This window comes from Oryctolagus cuniculus, chromosome 9, assembly GCF_051225735.1.
Source record: "Oryctolagus cuniculus isolate XC-2025 breed Fujian yellow rabbit chromosome 9, ASM5122573v1, whole genome shotgun sequence".
Lineage (NCBI taxonomy): Eukaryota > Metazoa > Chordata > Mammalia > Lagomorpha > Leporidae > Oryctolagus > Oryctolagus cuniculus.
This window is the reverse complement of record NC_142875.1, coordinates 65,802,129-65,819,597: the sequence shown is the minus strand read 5'-3', so window position 1 is coordinate 65,819,597 and position 17,469 is coordinate 65,802,129. Positions and strand designations below refer to the sequence as shown.

The 17,469-nt window shown below is 43.7% G+C and overlaps 1 protein-coding gene across 9 annotated transcripts in view; it reads right to left on the bottom strand.

The window, feature by feature from the left end:
* Window positions 1–17,469, bottom strand: part of LRCH1 (leucine rich repeats and calponin homology domain containing 1) — a 212,435-nt gene that overhangs the window by 29,951 nt on the left and 165,015 nt on the right. For 6 of the 9 annotated variants that reach the window (XM_070048799.2, XM_051832281.3, XM_089304121.1 and 3 more), the window contains 4 exons: window positions 13,595–13,648; window positions 12,842–12,914; window positions 9,959–10,063; window positions 1,759–1,868 (listed from right to left, as the gene is read on the bottom strand). In XM_070048799.2, coding sequence (XP_069904900.1) covers window positions 1,759–1,868; window positions 9,959–10,063; window positions 12,842–12,914; window positions 13,595–13,648 — 342 coding nt within the window. The remainder of the gene's footprint in view (window positions 1–1,758; window positions 1,869–9,958; window positions 10,064–12,841; window positions 12,915–13,594; window positions 13,649–17,469) is intronic. The other 3 variants (XM_070048800.2, XM_051832282.3, XR_016213262.1) reach the window with 2 other exon arrangements.

Sequence of the window (17,469 nt, the reverse complement as noted above, 5' to 3'; positions counted from 1 at the left end):
AAAATGCTGTAGTATTTGCATGTAACCCACATACATAATTTTGTATGTTTTATGTCCAGATTACTTATAATACCTAATCCAAAGTAAATTCTATGTGCATAGCTGCTAGGCTCTACTGTGTAGGGAAAAACAAACAAACAAAAAAGGTCTGTACATTTCCCTACAGATGCAATTGGGTTGTTTTTCTTAACAGATATATTTGATCTGTGGTTATGTGATTCTGCGATGTGAGGCCCACAGTTACACAGAGCTGGCTGTATTTATTTCTGATCTTCCTAAGCAGACACAAAGACAGTGAAGGCAGACAAATACTTATAAAGTGCCCACCAAGAACTAAGAAATATCACAAGGAATTAGCCACGGTCCCTGCTTGACCAGGGACCATGCTTAAAACCTTAAGCTTTTTAAAACTTCAAATCTTCGATGGCACCCAGTGTAAGACTGTATCCTGGGTTTGCCCATTAAATGATTTAAAAGTTCTGACCAAGTCAGGGTACAAAGTGAGGAAAATGGGACACATCTTTACATTAGTGGAATATTATTCATGAGTGATAGTTTTTAAAGTAGACCTGAATTCAAACAGAACTAGCATTTACACATATGCATGAACATTTCCACTTAGATCCCTCACAAAGCTAGATAGTAAAACTGTCTTTGTAGCACAGGAAGAAACAGGAGCCCTGTGTTGCTAACTGATTTACCCAATATCAGTTAGTACGTGACCTAGCTGGATTTCTTCAACGATTTATTTACTTATTTGAAAGAGTGGATGGAGGAGGGGGGATTTTTCTGCATCCACTGCTTCACTATCCAACTACCTGCAATAGCTGGGGCCAGACACAACAAGGAACCAGGAATCAAACTTGTATCCTCATGTGGGTGGCAGGAAGCCAAGAACTTGAGCTACCAGCTGCCACCTCCCAGGTGCATTAGCAGGAAGCTGGATCAGAAGCAGACGTGGGACTCAATCCCAGGCACTGCAATAGGAGATGTGGATGTCCCAAGTGGTGGCTTAGCCCACTGTGCCAAAAAACCCACCCCCCAGCTGGATTTGAAACTAAAATTGCTTACACTGCTTCAAAGTCTCTCTCTCTCTTTTTTTTTTTAAGATTTATTCATTTATTTGAAATGCAGAGTTACAGAGAAAGAGCTCGATCTTCCATCCACTGGTTCACTCCCCAAATGGCCACAACGGCCAGGAGGGCTGGGCCAGGCCAAAGCCAAGAGCCAGGAGTTTCTTCCAGGTCTCCAACGTGGGTGCCAAGGGCCCAGGATTTGGACCATCCTGTGCTGCCTTCCCAGGCCACTAGCAGGGAGTTGGATTGGAACTGGAGCAGCTTGGATGTGAACTGGCACCCATAAAGGATGCCGGTGTCGCAGGCAGTGGCTTGTTCCACTACCCCACAATGCCAACCCTTAAAGTCTATTTTTTAAAATGTTTGTTTATTTTTATTTATTTGGAAGGCAGAGCAACACAGACAGATAGGGATTTTCAATTTGCTGATTCACTCACCAAATGCCCTGGGAAGGGCTGACACCGGGAGCATGGAACTCAATCCTGGTCTCCCACATGGGTGTCAGCTGCTGCCCCCAGGGTGTGCATTGGCAGGAAGCTGGGTGGGAAGCAGAGCAGCTGCATTCCAGTATGGGATGCAGGCACCCAAGCAGCAGCCTGACTCCCTGTACCACACCACCTGTCCTCGGGCTCTGTTTTTCAGTTCTGAAAATTCCTGTTTGGTCGCATGGTATTTTGGGTACCTCACGGAGTTGTCCCACCAGCTCTTGTTCTTCTCTCATCTGCTCCATCTTCCTCCGAATTGTGAATTGCGGGTCTATAGACTCCAGATTTCTCTGAGGTCTGAGAAACACTACAACAGATAAAGGGAAAAAAAACACCGCCTTTAGGTCGTGCCCTCTACAGGTTGCCAGGCAGGGCTATTCATATTTAAATTAAACAAAGTCTCCTTTTGAAAAAAAAGTGATTTATCCCTCAAGCAAAGAAATCAGGATTACAGAGAAAGTTTGATTTGAATATTCTAAAGAAGACTATCACTTAAATTATCCTGGGTTCTGTGGACTAAGCAGCTGGGTTTTTGGCAGGTTTTGGCTCATGATGGCGACCATTCCAGGGGCTCTGCCTCTCTTATCTGCCCACTGCTGTCACGCTAACTTTAAATTTACACTCACAATCCTTTTATTGAATTCTGATAATTTCTGTCCAATAAGAAGACTGTTGGAACTGCTTTACAGTTTAAAAATAAGCACAGGTTAATGCTGTGGGGTAACACTTTTTATGAACCTGGGTTAAGAGCTACGTGGTTCTATATGGTTCCCATTTGAATGAGGAGGGAAAATTCTGCCTTCCACCACGTCACTGACAAAGACGTCCCCAAAGCCAGCTCATGAGAGAGGAGCGGACACTCCTTTTAGAAGGTTGGCAAGAAGAGACAGCTTCAGAGATCACGCCGTTGGCTCGGGCTCTTGACATTTTAACCACCAAGAATAGTAACGACCGCGTTCTCCGGGAAAGGAGGCCCCAAAGTGCCTGCTCTTAACCTCTGAAGGAGAACTTCTTTCACAGCCCAATCAAGATGTCAAAAACAAAAAATCTATACACGGAAGGGCAATTACAGCAGGGGCTTTAATTCAGGTTTTTATGCTAGCAAGCCCAGGGCAGTCTTAAAACTTGAACTTTTGTTCTTCCTAGAGATTTTTATCCTAGACTGCCAACATTCCCTGCACAAAGAAGGCAGCAAAGAGCTGTCAAAAGCCGAATTTGGCGCCCCCTGTGGAGGAGGAGTCCTTTGGGACATTTTGGACACAGAAGTCCAATTTCAGATATCAGTATTATATAGGAGGCTGCATTGGCACAGTGTAATTACAGAAACTTCAACCGCTAGAATTTAAACATCATATTTGAACAACAATTTAAATCACATAAGAAGGGTATGCGACTTTTATTCTATCCTGACAAACACTTCCTATGGACTAGTTCAGAAACTATTTCAATGTATTTGGTTTTTAAAAATTAAAGATGATTTGCAAATATACTTTGAATAAAAAGGAGTTCCTGTGTCTACTCCATATAATTACATATCCTGCGCTCACCTAAGTATATCATTTTAATTTGTACCTTCCTATGTTCTTTCTCCATCAGCTCTACAGTGTTTGGCTCAGCATTCCGATGCTCGACGGGCTATTAGAAAGTGGACACATCCTTAGTCCCTGACTCACAGTTGCTGGAGAAAAGAGGACGCTCTACCCCATGAGGCCATCTGCCTTGGGGAACCTCAGAGAGGAGTAAGCCTGGGCCTTCGTGTCTCTGCTGGAAGCTACCCAAGGAATCTCAGGCAGAAACTGCCAGAGGCACCTCACAAGAGGACTTTCATGGAGGCCCAGGAAAACCAAACCACACAGGAAGCAAGCCCAGTCGTTGAAAAACCAAAGTCGAGGCCCGCAAAAGGAGGACAGCGTGGGCAGAAAGGAGGAGACGGAAGTTTCACAGAGCAAAGGGCTATGAGACAAACGAAGCAGCATGCAGCAAGTGGAGAACGTGTCAAACTTGCCTCTACTGCATCTCGACAAAAACAAAGCAAAAGAAATCTACCCAACGAAGCGCAGCTCTGGGAAGAGAAATATATTTAAATGTAAGACCGAGAAATAATCCGCACCCCCAAAGTCACCAAATTTACCAAAAAAGTCAAGGAATGTGGCCAGAGCTGGGTAGTACACACAGACGCCAGCAAGGGGCGCTGCAACACCGTTTTCTTTGGTGGTATAGCTTTCCCTTGCCTTTCTTCTGGGGATAATTTATCTAACAAGGCAAGCTTCATATTTTCAATGTGTTTTTACTGGCAGGATCCATTGCAACTATGAAGCTATCAGGAAGTTAAATGAACCATGGGCTTTTGTTGAACTGCAGACAATCTGAGTCTCCATGAGATATCAGGATAACGCAGAGCTGTCTTTTGATTTCCTGGTGTTGCTTTTAAATTCCTGCGCATCTAAAAAATACAAGATGCATGCTTGAGTGTTTGCTCTATGACTGTTCCACAATCAAAAAGTGTTCCCAAACATCTGAATTGTAGTTTTTAAAATGAACAGCTCAGGGGCCGGTGCCATGGCTCACTTGGTTAATCCTCCACCTGCGGCACCGGCATCCCATATGGGCACCGGGTTCTGTCCCAGTTGCTCCTCTTCCAGACCAGCTCTCTGCTGTGGCCCGGGAAGGCAGCGGAGGATGGCCCAAGCACTTGGGCCCTGCACCCACATGGGAGACCAGGAGCAAGCACCTGGCTCCTGGCTTCGGATCGGCACAGCGCGCCAGCCATAGCGGCCATTTGGGGGGTGAACCAATGGAAGGAAGACCTTTCTCCCTGTCCCTCTCTCTCTCACTGTCTAACTCTATCTGTCAAATAAATTAAAAAAAAAAGTAAAATGAACAGCTCAAACACGTAACAAATTATTAGAAATAACTATATTACTACCCATTTTCTAAATGTATTATACACTATGGAATATATGAGAAATGAAAACAAACTTTAGGCTCATAAGAAATTTATTAGCTTATTTTTCTGGGTTTGTTATGACAGTGATTTTAGGTAGCTCTATTTTTTTTTAAGATTTATTTATTACTTAAAAGTCAGTTACACAGAGAGAGGAGAGGCAGAGAGAGAGAGGTCTTCCATCTGATGGTTCACTCCCCAACTGGCTGCAATGGCCAGAGCTGCACCAATCCAAAGCCAGGAGCTTCTTCCCAAGGACTTGGGCCATCCTTCACTGTTTTCCCAAGCCATAGCAGAAAGCTGGATCGGAAGTAGAGCAGCCGGGTCTTGAACCGGTGCCTATATGGGATGGAGGTGCCCCAGGCTAGGGCATTAACCCGCTGCGCCACAGCGCCAGCCCCAGGTAGCTCTAATTTTAAGCTAACTCTAATTAGTTACATTTTTTTTTCTTTCGAGTAATATTTAAATCATAAATCCTGTGACCAAGTCTTCAGGAAATTCATCTATGGAAGAATTATTGTGGTTTTCTTAATTCCATAGTGCTACATTTAAACATCCCCCTTACTTAATTTAAGAGAATACAAGTTGAACTTGAGGCTAAAAGACTACATTAAGAAGTAGCCCTACATTGAACTAATGCTTTTTTGTAAAACAACTTATTTATTTATTTATTTACACTCCAGAGGGACAGGCAGAGCTCCCGTTCATTCTTTCCTTAAATGCCTGCAAGGGCTGGAGATGAGCCAGGCCACAGGCAGGAGCACTCCAGGACGCCCAGGTGGAAGGCAGAAACCTCATCACCTGAGCCATCACCTGCTGCTTCCCAGGGCCTGCATTAGCAGGAAGCAGGAGTCAGGAGACAGGATTGGAACCCAGACACTCCAGTGGGGAAAGCAGGCATCCTGACCTGCACAGTAGCTGGTAGGCCAAACACCACTCCCAGCACCTCCTTTCAAGCCACATGCTACCCTGATTGTTTAAGTGTAATTTAAAAGGGGGGTGGTCAGGAGAGTGAGTGTGAGTGGTTGCATCTCTGTGTACTCAAGAAGAGACAGAGGGTAGGTGATTTAAAACATCGGGGGAGAATTAAACGTTTAATTACTATACGTCAAATAACTAACACTGACATGAAAGGAAAAGTAAATTGTTTGTAAGTGTAATTATTTCGCAGACGTGACAAATTTGCAAGCACGGCTCTGCAGAGAATGATGAGCACGCTCACACAGAACATCAAGTTCATCCTGCTGGGCTGGGCCAGCATGTGGCACAGCGGGCTGGGCCACCCCTCAGGATGCCAGCATCCCGTATCAGAGTGCTGGTTCAAGTCCTTGCTACTCCGCTTCCAATCCAGCTCCCTGCTAACGTGCCTGGAAAGGCCCTGGAAGATGGCCCAAGTGCTTGGGGCCTGTCACCACGTGGGAGAGCAAGTTGGATTCCTGGCTTCTGGTTCTGGCTTGGCCCAAGCTTGGCTGCTGTGTGGCCATTTGGGGAGTGAACCAATGGATAGAGGATCTCTGGTTCTGTCTCTCCTCCTCCTCTCTCTGTTACTCTGATTTCAAGTAAATCTTTAAACACAAACAAGCAAAGACTCAAAAAAAAAAAAAAAATCCAAATCCATCCTTGCAGGTACTGGTCAAGTTCCACTGATGTTCCCATTGTCTCTGCCTTTTCCTTCCCTGTCCTCCCAGGCTCACGGCCAAGCGAAGCACCCTCCTATGAATGCATGAAACTTTCTCATGTCCAAAACTCTCACCCCTTTTTGTCTGATGACACAGACATATCTGGCCCCATCACAAACCTGTTAGCTTCTGCTGCCAACTGGTTCTCCTCCACCTCTGTACCACAAAACAGAGAGTGGGGCAGGATGAGTTTGTTGAATGAATAAACGAAATGGGTGTTTCAAAAGCTGCTTCTTTCGAAGCTCATGCTATCTGGACAGTATTTTTGCAGAGACATGTCTGTCCTGACAACCAATCAGCTGCCCTTTTCCTCTCTAAGCTCAGACTCGAGGTCTGAATACTTTAGACTCTGAAGTCAGTTCCTTGAAAATGGATCTTGTCTGTCTTTTCTGAGCTGTATCAATGATAAGCGCAGCAGGCGCTCTGTGGGTGCTTAAGGATGCACGCAAGACCATGTCTCCCACCGCTGGAGAACAACTCTTAGTTCAGCAAAGAAAGCCCTGCTCGCAAACTCGCCCCAAATGCACTTCATCATTTAATTATTGCCTGAAATGCACTCTTTATATAAAAAGCACCAATCCGTAGTCATTGTCTCAATTTAATTCAATGAGAGGAAATTTCTTCTGAGTAGAAATTTGAGATTTTGAAAGTTAGCTTTCACCTTTTCTTTGAAAGTTATGAACCTAGATAGGGCGTGATGTTTAAGATAAACAAATTCAAGGGTAGCAACTAGTGGCTTTGAAAAAATAGAATGAGCTTTATATCCAGGCTACTGTGAATTACAAATCTGAGCAGATCACTCATTCATTCCCTTCTGTCCCCAGAGGAATTAAACACATTCTCTGCCCTCAAAAATTCTCCAGTTTCCACTCTCTGGTCTTGGGCAATTTACTTAACTCAGTGGCTTTCAACCTCACTTGAATACAACATCACATAAAGGGATGGGACCTAGGCGATTCTAACATAAAGCCAGAGTGGAGAACCCTGCAAGAACTCGGACATCCTCCATTTCCTTTTTTGATTATTTTCTTTGTAATGGGAAAAATAATACCTTAGTGAAAGATGAGTGTAAAGAAATTAAGGAAGCTGTCTATGAACTGGCTCAGGACTGACATGTCTATTCATTCATTTTCAAGGTGATTATTTAAATATCAACTTGAACTGTGGATAAATTAGCACTCATTAATTCATGGCAAGTGAAAAAGCAAAAATGATTTAGAAGAAGACAGGAAGGGTCTTAACTCCAAAGAGAAAGGAGCGGGGGGAGAAGGTGCAAGGGCAAGGCAAAGAGCAGAAATCACGTTTGCAGGTCAGGAAGAAACCAGGGCAAAGCTGGCGCAGAACAAGACACGCTTCCACCCCCTCCAGCCCTCTCGGGATGGAGGCAGAACTTTGGGGACTGGAACCCAAACTCCCAAGGGCCTTCTCACCAGTTCTCCACTGAAAGAGTCTCTTGGAAAAATCATGTCAGAGAAAATGCGGGATTTAAAATGAGAGAGAGTGGGAATGAAGCACTGGCAAGAATTTAAGTAAAAGAGGGATTCTTCCAGAAAGCAAGACTGTGAGAGAGGTACACAAAATGCCAAGCTGACCCCAAAGAGTAACTAGAACATGTAAGCGAAAGTCAGCCAGCCTTATGTTAGGCGAGCTGGCCATAAGATGCCTCTCATTTGGAAAGGGTGACACCTGCAGACTCTGAGGCAACAAAAGTGCTGTGGAAGTCAGCTTTGAAAGGTGAAGAGAGGCCCCCGAATGGGATCTTTTCCTTCAGAGGAACCAGCCCGGACAGCATAAAAAGTGGGCCGCACGCCTCTGGACACAACAGCACACACCCCTGTGGACCCACAGTGCAGCCTCTTCCACTCGCAGACTGTACGACAACATGTGTTCCAGTTACCAGGCAACGCTCGGCACAGAGAATGAAGGTGCACAGGAACCATCAGCGCCAGGAACCTGCACAGAAGGTTGCAGAGAATTCCTACACAGACAATCATCCGCTGCCTGGGGCGCCTTGGAGCAGATGACAGCCACCAGACCCCTGGCATGATGGACAGGTCCAGATGAACACTGGAAACAATCCTTTTCTTACTAATGGCATTCAGCTCCACAGCCTCAGGTGCACCCCTGGGAGTTTCACGCACAGACTACAATGCCAAATAACGGCGGGATGGCTCTTTTATTTTTACCAAGATTTCCACGACGATTCTTTCCTACGGAACTCTCAGAATTTTTCATAAGAAGAAGGTAGCCTGGCTTACCCCGGGGCACAGAGTGTGCGCAGTGAACACCCGCACAATGGACGTGGATCTCACAGAGAGGAGACTCTGAAGGGTTAGAGCTGCCCCAAGCAGCTCACCTCACCTTTCTGGTTTTGTTCAGTTCAGAAATTCTACTGCCACGGGAGACATCTAATTCTTTCCCAACTTTAAAAAAAAATGCTTTGGTATCAGATATCATTTCTAAGGAAATACCAAATCAGACATAAATCTTTCACTCTCAGCTTTATTTCCTTTAAACAACACCAGACCCATAAATAGCCCTGCTTTGAAAAACAAAAAGGCCTCCACTCCTCTATTTTTTATGTTTAAGTAAAGGAACAGTTTACCGAGTAGCCCTCTCTGGCTTCCAACATTAACAACAGCATGATCTACAGAGGGGTTTGTTTCACTCCTGTTGTTTCTTAATCGTACGGATTTTCAGTTAAAAAACTCAGAAATTTATGTAATATTAAAATTCCTTTTATAACTATACTTCCTTCTATATAAGGAAACCATTGTATCATCTTTGGTTGAATTTTAATCATAAATCACAGCAAGTGTTTTAATGACATATTTCCCAAGTATTGCATATAACAACCTCAGAAACAAGTAAGTGTTATCAGAAAACGTGTCATCCTATTATCAGAAACTGTATCATCCTATTGTATTTTCACTGTGATTACCTCTCACTTGCCTTCCCTATAAATCACACTGCTTCATATTATTTTTATCAATGTGCACCTTGAAGTAAAATGTTTAAAATTTAACCAGCATTTGGAGACTGAGATATATGTGGTATATAGACCCAGACAATTCTATGTGTTTTATTTTTATGTCTCAGGCTATTTAGGTATTTAATGGCACAAAATTGAGACAGTCATATTAATCCTATTAGATGTCCTCAATTTTTTATTCACACATTTGGTTCTCAGGCTAAGTTATCATTCTTGAATATTTTACAAATGAACTTATGCTCCAGAAACTATCAAAAGTCAAAATGTACAAATACTTTTTTTAAAAAAAAGAGAAGGCAAGTGATTTTTCTTCATTTTAGACAGTTCTCAACATTAACATTATTTTCTGTGCAACACTCAGCATCAGTCAAGTAACCTTTTTAATTACCTTAAACATTGCCTATGGTTAAGTACAGATCATAAAAGATCCAACTTTTGAAGCATTCAGGTGCAGAGCAAGCAGAGATATTCCAAATGTGCAAACCCCACGTGGTTGTAGCCAAGCCACCAAACCCAGACACCCAAGCAGAAAAGCTAGGAAAGAAAGGAATGTCAGGTCTTCGCCAAACCCAGAATAGTGGAGATAATTAAACTGTAGTTTGACAATCGGCTAGAGAATAATCCACATGCAACTTTCCGGGCTTCCCTTTCAAGCTTACGCATCCTTTCTCGTACGTACCAAGCATGCAGGTGAACACACGCTATCTCCGGCTGCACAGAACAGACAGCTCAGTATTGGCTCATTAATGAGAACATTGAAGAAGAGGTACAAAGCCACCTACCATTGTCACTGTCTCCTGCAGATGGAACACTGTAGCTAGAGTTGTCCCATGTTTGTGCCTGTGTAAGTTTGTTGAAGGAGATAGGAGGGAGAATGAGGGCTGGGTCTGCAGGAGGGCGAGAGAGCCAGTCCGCGTACAGTTGCACAAGGACCAGGGAAAACCAAAGGGGCAGCAGCATTTCACAAATGGCATAAGGGGCGAATGGAATGAAGTGGGTTTCATTTATATGGGATTTCATTTCAAATGTACGATATAGGAGGAGAATGAAGGGTGGCGCATGGAATAAAAAGAATGACAAAAACGGAATGTTAGTACTCATCAATCACATACTTGGCATGCATAACACTGTTCATCTTAACAGTTCTGTAGCCCCTAGACTCAGAGGACTAGCGAGTCACGACCGCAGAGAGAAAGAGCAGCCACGGATCACACACACTATGGGCACAAGATCCCGCGACACCTTTCTAAACAGCTAAAATTCTCCCCCAACACTAGTCGGACACAACATTATTTCTTTTCAAAGAAATCTGCAAGTCTACTGGCAGGCTTTATTGATAGCTGAATCTCTTGCCTCAACTCTTGCCATCTCCTTCAATGCTTTAGGGGGGTGGTGTGGGGTATTTGTAGGGTCTACTTAATTTAAACATCCGCTTAGCCAGTAAATATCAATTTCAAGAATTTCTTGAGTTGGTCATTTACGAAATGACGACATCTCTTACATTTGCATTGAATATTCCTATAGTAATTTCAAATTTAGGAAGGAGCGCCATGATCTGTAATCCAATCATAAGGCATGGCTGGTAAAATGCCAATTCTGACCTCCTCGGAATACATACTTGAGTATGTGCACTAGCTTTCTTTGGGAGGAAAACACAGATGAGAAAAAACGTTTCATTTTTAGAAAGCTGTTAATCTACTTTAAAAATCTATGTGGCTATTTCAACTTGCTAATTTGAGCAGCCTGCTTTTATTTATAACACAGCATTCACATAAATCCCTATACTTAATGTTAAAATAAAAAATTACTTGGCTTTAAGCATTCCAAAGCTACTCAATCAAAAATGGTGACGCTGTTTGAAGCATATGATCTCTAATTAATATGACTACGTGTATTAGTCTCCAGAAAAATGTGAAAAATAACATTCTCATATTTAAAAGTTGCTTATTAAAATGAAAAAAAAAATTCCCAATACATAATGCTAGTTTTACAGAGTTATAATATTGTCACTTGCTGTTCCTTGAGATAAATCAGCATTATTTAGAGCAACCAAACTCCACAGAGCTTTCAACAACCAGAACAATTTCCACCTTGGTTAAGTCAGCACTGTTGCAAGGGTGGGTGCCTGGGGAGGAAATGACCTTTGTTTTCTGTGGTTTAAAATAAATACTCTGCTTAGTTCTCACCACCTCAAAGAATCTAAATGGTTTCACAGTGCCAGTACAGTGCACACTCTAACTTTGGTAAGTTGACTCTGGACTCCATAAAAGCAGCAAAAAAGTCACTGAAGAAATTTTACAACTAAATTGCAAAGTCACACATTCAAAAGAATATTGTTCTTCGGAGATCCACTCGACGTGCGATTTGCTCCATTGTGAAATATTTCTAGGTTGTGTGAAACTGTCTAGAAAGTTTAGGAGAAAGTCTGTCGCCCAGAATGAGGTCCAGCGGCCCTCATGGAAAGCATGTAGGAGGTGTGTACCCAGACACAGCTGAGGTCACAGAAGTGGTGCAGCCAAGGCCCACCCTGCCAGCTCGGGCCACATATGCTTGGCTCCAAACATCAGCCACTGCAGTCTTATTTCACGTCCAATTTGCTTCTCCACAAAATACATACTAATTCTCTTCACACTCAAGCATTTTCTCAAACAGCTTTTTCCTTAGGAGCCTTGTTCCAACTTCCAGGAAACCACCACACCTGGCCACATGCTACTCATTAATCAACTTGAGAAGGAAAAACACTTCCTCTATTAAAGAATCATCTTTGTTTCTTTCTTCCGGGGGGGGGGGGGGTGCCTTTTTTTCAAGATCTACACATGCCTAACTTCTGCTGTCAACACGCTCTACTGTCAAACTCAACAACATCTGAGTTCTTTATAAGTTTTCACTCAAAAGCGTCCGAATCCTTTGTTAGCGCTGGCTTAGAAGCATTAGGAGTGCATGTGTGCTAGACAGCAAAGAATCAAAAATTCCAAGAACGTCATACAAGAAGGCAGACAGCACCAGAACCTTATAAGTGTGAAAATCAAAAGAACCAGGTTTTCTACAGAGAGCCTTCCTTTTTAAAATCAGAAGTTATCATGCAGATTGCTCTATTTTTGTGAATACACGTAAGTCACAAATTAAGGTAGATAATGTAAACAGAATGTTTTTCCAGAAGACTTAAAAAAATGATTGCTGACCACTCCTGCAAGCCTTGAAATGATCGCTGTCGACAGAGCAAATACAGAGGACAACACACCAGGCTCAGAGAGCGAGTGAGAGATGTCTTAGGATGGGGTCCCTCGCCCAGAGGCTACCCCTTAACTCAGCAGAGGGCCAGGGCCCACCGGGTGGGAAAAGGGGCAGCTACATTATCTTCCTTGGGTAAAAAATCCCAGTCCATTCTTTCTTCCCCACATGCACGCGCCCACCCTCTTTATTTTCTCCTTTGCTCTGATTCAAAAAGAAAGATGCCCATGGCTGACGATGGGGACTGCACACCTGACTCCCTGGAAACGAAGCTGCCAATTCTGACCTCCCAAAGCTGTCGCCAGGTTCTGATGCCAGGACCCCAACAGGCCAGAACTGACAAGGATGTCCACACTAATCATGAATACACTGACAAGGCTAAGTAGAAACCACGGACTTATTTAGTGTAAGAAGGGGTGGAGGTTTGCATTTACCTGATCGAGGCTTCAGGCCGAATGGAACTCCGCTGTTTGTGGTAGGAGAGACTGCAGGAGAGTTCTCTCTCATCTGTGGCATCGAAAGGGAAAAGCGTTATTGAAAAACCGAAGCAGAACTGTGGGTGCTTCTGCATGTTCAAGGATTACAATAAAACCGCTCCTGCTTTGCACACGCTGGTGTGCAATGAAGTCCTGCCTTTAAAAAAAAAAATCTCTCTGCAAATGTTTCCAGGGCATAGGCAGCACAATGTTGTCTTTAGGTGACTGGCTCGATTAGCATTATGTATTTATTTTTTTGGTTTATTATAAAAATGCTTCACAATGGCATGCAACTGGGAAGCCACCTCTCCCCCGGCGTAGCTGCATGCCTCCCGTGAAGACGGGTGTAATGCAGCTGGATGAGAAACAGAAAACCACATCCGGGTCTCTCACCATCCAGAGAACCCACACATGGAACCATGCCCCCAAACAGGACATTCGAAACGTTGCCTGCTTAAGCAGTTTTCATTCTGCTTTCTGTAAAGATGTCCCCTCGCTTGTTTTTGAAAACACCTCTCACAAAACTAATCTTGAATTATGATTAGGGCCAAAGAAGGCTATGGCAGCTACGCAGAGTGAGATGGATCTCCCCAGAGACTCTTCAATTAATTTATTAATTATAACAGGCTGAGATGATCTATTTCTGCAGAAGACAGTCTCATTCGGCCTTCATGAAATTCCTTCACTTCTATTAATCTTCAGGAAATTTACCTCATTAGCAGAATACTGGCTCCCATTACTCTGCAATGTGGGATCACTCTGCACCTGAAAGAAGAATAAAATGCATTATATGTTATATTAGACTGTGAAACTGATGAGCCAAGAAGGCCATCTTTCTTACCTCTGTCACATCCCTGACTTATAGACACACAATGACTATACACAGAATTAATTAGTTAGTGTGCTAAACAGCTAAGTAGGTCATACTTCCATCTTCCAGAATCAGCAGCTCTATTTGCAGAAAAATCCAAAGCACCAGGTGCACATTCCCAGGTATTTGTGATTATCACCTTGCCTCGGTAGCTTACCAAACTCTGGGTTTCATAAACAATCCAAGGTAGTAATTCTGATATACACAGAATCACACTGGGAACTTTTAATCGATACACATACTTGGCCCTTCAATGCAGTCAGGTAAACATCAGTTTACTCATGTGGCAACCAAAGGTTGAGAGAAGAGTGTAGGGAAAGTTCCACGCTAGAGCGCACACTGTCTGTAACTGTCCAGATGACAGCCAGGTCTCCAGCAGGAGTGGCCGGGTGGGTGTTGGGGGTCGCTGACTGCCCCCGAGGGTGCCAGGGCAGTTCAGGAGGCCCTGACAGCTTCGGTTCAGCCACCAGAGAAGGACAAGCTCGGGGCTTGGGAACGAGATCTGCACACTGGGAGATCGGGGAGGGGCTTGGAGCCTAAGCCAACAGATTTGAAAGTCATTATTATTTATGGGGCACAGGAGCCCACGAGGGTGGCCAGCTACTCTCTGGACATGGTAAGGATCTGTGACTGAGGGAAGAGCCCTGGTAATTCAGCATGAGAGAGACACAAAGACAAGGGGCCCACAAGGGGCACAGTCTAGCTTAGCCTTTTGTACATGGCAACCAAGAGCCCCACTGATCCAGCTTAACAAAAACTTTGGTGATGGGGCTGGCGCTGTGGAGCAGTGGGTTAAAGCTGTGGCCTGCAGCACCAGCATCCCATATGGGTGTCTGTCCAAGTCCCAGCTGCTCCACTTCCGATCCAGCTCCATACCAATGTGTCTGGGAAAGCAGCGGAAGATGGTCCTTGAGCCCTTGCACCCATATGGGAGACCTGGAAGAAGCTCCTGGCTCCCAGCTTCGGCCTGGCTCACCCCGGTTGTTGCCGCTGTTTGGGGAGTGAACCAGTGGATGGAAGATCTCTCGCTCCATCTCTCTTCTCTCTCTGTAACTCTACCTTTCAAATAAATAATCTTCTTTTAACAATTTGGTGATAGCCAATATAAGCTTCTTCATATATCCTACCACACAAATATAACTTTAAGATGCCAATGTTTATTTGTCATTGAGGAGTGTTACTGAAAATATCCCTGTCCTTGAAACAAATCCAAGGGAAAAATGTATTTTTAGAATGAAATATCATTAATGTCCCTTTAAAAAATGACTTAGAACTGCTAACAAATAACTTCAGGTGTGACCCCTTCCTCTAATTTTTTCTACTGACTCCTGTACCCTAGGTAGGCTGTCCTCGTACATCTTGTGTGTACAGAACAGTATGCAATCTGCCTGATTCCAGCAGAAAACGCACTGTGGAGAAAAGTGTGCAGTAACTGGCTCAGAGGCCCTCATGGCATGCAGCCCTGGGCTTCTGCAGTTCACTGTCGACCGGGTTAATGGCTGGCTGGTTGATGGACGCAACACACTCCTCATTAAAAGCAAGCTAGGGACACGGAACCGACTGAGTGATTGACACATTCCCTGGAAATCAAATCTTACATTAGCATGCCACGAGGCTTCTCCAATAACAGAATGATGCAAGCACAGCTGAACTTCAGCAAAGTCCATGCAGTTTTATGAGCACAGAGCAAAGCGTCAGAGAAGTTGCAATCTACACACGCACAATGAAATGCATTTCGGAGCATACATATATTGACTTGCATCAGGAGTTCAGCTACCAACGAAGATGCAGAGGCCAGCACATCATGTGAGCGGGGACGCTGAAATTCTGCTCAACAAACCTGTTCCTTCCAGTCTGTTTCCTGTTCCCTTCCCTTTCTTTTCCCTTCTGTGCCACAGACCCTCACTAACTACTCATGCTGTACTGGTACTGGGTTAGGTCCCACTTTCAGGGTCTGTGTCATCTGACTGAGAAAGACAAATAATGGGAAATCAAATAGAGAGGATCAAAAAGTTGCATAAAAAAATCCACTTTAAAAAATGTAGATACAGTATACTTTCACTGATGGGAATGAGAGCAGGCTACACATTAAAACTGTCTTGCACTGACAGGAGGGAAATGTGACATGTTAAACATTTCTTTTTCAGCACCACCGAAATGTTTACTATCAGCTGCAATTCTTAGTAACTCTTTGAATTGGCAAGTTAAGTCACAACGCCAACAAAAGACATTCAATGCATTGTTATTAGAGTAGAAAACGAGATGAAAACCAGACCTAGACAAACTGGGAACTGGGCTCCTGTAGACTGGCTACGAACTCATCACCTGTTCCCTCCATACCCCATCCCCATTCCTGTGTTTTCATGCACACGTAAGTACTATGGCCTCTCCCCGTAGGCCAATGCCTGCTCTTAAGAAGAGGTATGATGCCATCAGGCCCCACTAAGGTATGTATGGCATGACCATGTGTACCACTGGTCTCCAGCATGGGAAGGCAGTATGTCACAGTGAAAGCAGAGCCTACCCACTGACCACAGAAGCGGCCCAGCCAGCACCTGGGCTTCTTGAGCTTCATGTTCTCCATCAGTAAATTGGACACAAGAGCTCCTACTTTGGCTAGAACTTCATCGGGGGCATAAACTCATAAGAGTAAAGACGACTTTGCTTTGTTCACTGTTACTTCTACAGTGTCCAGAGTGGTGCTTGACATGTGGCTGACATTCAGTGAATATTTGCTGAAGGAATGAAATAATGAGAACCTCTGACAGTACATTAAAAAGTTCATGGAAAACAGACTTGAAAGATGTTTCTTTTGGTGAAAACTTTTGAAACCCATGCAGATGAGGGGTCTTTAAAAAGTTCAAAGAACATGTGGATTATGAAAAAACTATGTATTTCAAAGAGCTTTTTGCACTGTATGTTTTTTATTCAAAATTTTATTTATTTAGTTAGGGGAGAGAAAGAGAAAGAGAGAGAGAGAGAGAGAGAGAGAGAGAGAGAGAGACTGACTTTCCATTTTCTGATTCACTTCCCAAATGCCTGCAACAGCTGTGGCTAAACCAGGTCAAGTTCAGGAGCCTGGAACTCAATCTGGGTCTTCCATGTGGGTGGTAGGGCCCCGCCTGCTGCCTCCAAGGGTGTTCATTTGCAGGAATTGAGAGTGAAGCCAGGACTCAAACCCAGGTATACCCCAATATGGGATACTGGCATCCTAACTGGCAACACTGCACCAAAATGCCCTCTCCTAAACTTATTTTTTAATTCCACTTTTCCACAAACTTTCTGAAGTACATACCCTTGTATATAAGTTTGGCATATAGAAAGACCTAGTATAAAAAAAATCAGAAATACATGCCAAATTAACATCACCAATAAGGGACAGATGGACATAGAGTAGCCCCAAATGTGATACCCCAAGGACACAATATCAACTATTCAATATCCAAATAAGGTTGCAGAACTTCAACCTAATCACAAGGAAACATCAGACAAGCACAAAATGGGTCATATTCTATTAAAAAAAAAAGAGGAAGCCTCTGTTCTTCAAAATTTCAAAACATCAGAAAAATCAAAGAAGGTGGGGAAATGTTCCTTCCAGGTTAAAGGAGGCTGTGGATTCCTGACAAATGAATACAACACCTGCCACTAGACTGGATCCTACGCTAGAGGAGAAAATGCTTTGAACAGTATCTATCATTTGAGCAACTGACAAACA